General features: G+C 41.1%; 1 protein-coding gene across 1 annotated transcript in view; it reads left to right on the top strand.

Annotated features, from left to right (window-relative positions):
* LOC110025816 (zinc finger protein CONSTANS-LIKE 7-like) overlaps positions 1-1842 on the top strand; it is a 2011-nt gene extending 169 nt beyond the window's left edge. The window contains 3 exon segments of the mRNA XM_020726477.1: positions 1-3; positions 6-782; positions 1359-1842. The exon segment at positions 1-3 is cut by the window's left edge and continues 169 nt beyond it. Coding sequence (XP_020582136.1) covers positions 1-3; positions 6-782; positions 1359-1595 — 1017 coding nt within the window. The 3' untranslated portion in view covers positions 1596-1842.
* Positions 1843-2455: the final 613 nt, after the last annotated feature.

Raw genomic sequence — 2455 nt, 5'->3', positions numbered from 1 at the left:
GCGCCGGCTGCCTCCGCCGACGAGCTCGTTGGTACTGCGGCGCCGACGACGCTTTCCTCTGCCAAACATGTGACTCCTCCGTCCACTCTGCTAATTCTCTCGCCCGTCGCCATCAGCGCCTTCGTCTCCACACCGCTTCGTTCTCCTCTTCACCCTTGCGCTCGCCGCCGGCTTCTCCAATCTCATGGCGAAAACGCAAGGCGCGTACCCCGCGGTCTTACCAGCAGCTGAAGAACGCAAGGCCGGAGCCCCTCGTACCTGACCTTGAGAAAGAAGAGGAAGAAGATCTCGAGATGCAGTTGACGTACTGCGTGCCGGTGATGGATCCCATCTTCAACGGTTTCTGTTCGGGTAATTTAGAAGGTAAGCCGATGATGATGGATTTGGATCAACAGATGATGGGCCACGACCCATCTATGGAGATGGGCATGGAGAATCTGGATGTGGAGTGTTTTATTGGGGAGGGGTTTGGTGATATCCAGGAGAGCTCGGTATGTCTGGACGGATTTAGGGGTGGGGATGAGGAGGATGTGAGTCGGATTAAGATTGAGTTTGATTTTGACGCATTTGGAGAAGAAATGGAGTTGTGCGCAGCTGGGCAGAGCGGCGGTGGTGTGGAGGAGAAGAAGGAGGGAGGGTTGGGTGAAGGGGTTACGAAAAAGATGGGATTAAGGTTGGATTATGATGCGGTGATCGCTGCTTGTTCGCGAAGCGGATGTTCGCCCTGGGCCGGCGGCGACCGACCGCGGTTGGATTCCGACGGTTACTTGCCTTATGTAATGGTAATTTTATATATATAATACATCAGTTGGGTAGAGTTAGAGAAAATTTGATTACTTGGAAGTTCATTTTAGAGTAAGGTTTATTAGGAGAAAATGTTACATGATTCGAACACAATATTTTCTCCCTTGTTCGAAAGAATAGAGATATTACATTTGGATTTGTGAAGATAAAGTGGATCATGCCATACACTCCAATCCCTAATATATTGTTCTCTTCAGAACATAATTGAAAAGCCTTATTTGTTGCATGGGAGTTGGGGTACATAGTCCATAAGAAGATTTTGCAGCCTGAAACTTATTTAAATATCTTTCACATGCTCGTTAAATTAAAATATGCATTTCCATCAAAATGCATTTCAAGTTTATGATTGCTCTTTTTTCAAAATGAACTCATATATATATATGCATACATAGAGCTTCATCATTGTTAACTACTTCTAAAATGAATGTTAACATTTATTGATTCTAAGAAACAAAATATTAACTGTAAATCTGAATGAAAGGAAACCCTAAAGTTACTGATTTTCTTAGAAAATTTGGTTGCGTTTGATTAATCATTGATTTATTTAATGGTAGGGTGTGACGGAAGGTGGAGCGAGGTGGAGCAAAGGGAGGTGGGGGGCAAACGGGGGAGAGGAAAGAGAAGCGAGAGTGACGAGATACAGAGAGAAGAGAAGGACGAGGTTGTTCTCCAAGAAGATACGCTACGAGGTGAGGAAACTGAACGCAGAGAAGCGGCCCAGGATGAAGGGCCGGTTCGTGAAGCGAACCACCTTGTTGGCCGGTCCAGTGCAACTTCCCTGCCAGTACTAGCTACCTGCTGTTAAGTCGCGTGCATGATTGGAAGCTCAGTTTAGCTTGATATAGTGTTCAGAAATAAAGCATGGCAGCAATGGAACAGTAGTGCTGCTGTTCTTTGTTATAAGCTAACTAGCGTTGTTCTCTCTGGTTTTCTTTTTTTTCTTTTATTGAAGAATCGGGGTAAAGATACGCAATGCTAATGGTTCTCTTGTGTACATTATTTTGTGGCTTCTGATCAGTCTTCCGCTGACAGGGCTTCTGCTGACTTTATTTAAGCTTTTTATGTATATATGTATATATTAATTTGTTTTCACATTTTTATTTTTAATTTTTTTTGGAGTCAATCCTATTGTAATATTGATGCTTCTTTATGAGTTTTTTTTTTCTGATGTATTTTAGAAGCATGAAATTAATGTGCAAGTATGTAGAGAATTAAACTACTTTTTCTTTTGATTTAGCTTCATTTTATTCTGATTTTCTGTCGGCTTAATCATTGAAAAGATAATTAGATATATTAATAGATAATTTTAAAATTAGATTTTTTTAGGTGCTTTTTTTTTAATGCATTCTTAGGGGAAAGCAATATTTTGTTCAGATGTCTGTCTGCATGTTCGGACGACCTATCATCAACCACCACAACATTCACTGATGAGTTATATGACGGAGTTGCAGCCGATGATTGGTTATCTGGAAGTGTGATATCAAATCAAGTTCTAACAAGTTGGATAATTTATACAAATATATAAAAAGTAGGGTTGAGAGGAAAGATGAGAAGAAAGGTGAAGAGAAGAAGTAAGAGAAATTATACATATGAAGCACGAGTACGCATATTTATATATGCAGTCTGGTCCATGGAATTTTTGAAACAAATT

The sequence above is a fragment of the Phalaenopsis equestris genome, unplaced genomic scaffold (assembly GCF_001263595.1).
Source record: "Phalaenopsis equestris unplaced genomic scaffold, ASM126359v1 Scaffold000333, whole genome shotgun sequence".
Classification (NCBI taxonomy): domain Eukaryota; kingdom Viridiplantae; phylum Streptophyta; class Magnoliopsida; order Asparagales; family Orchidaceae; genus Phalaenopsis; species Phalaenopsis equestris.
This window is presented reverse-complemented; position numbering and strand designations above follow the sequence as displayed.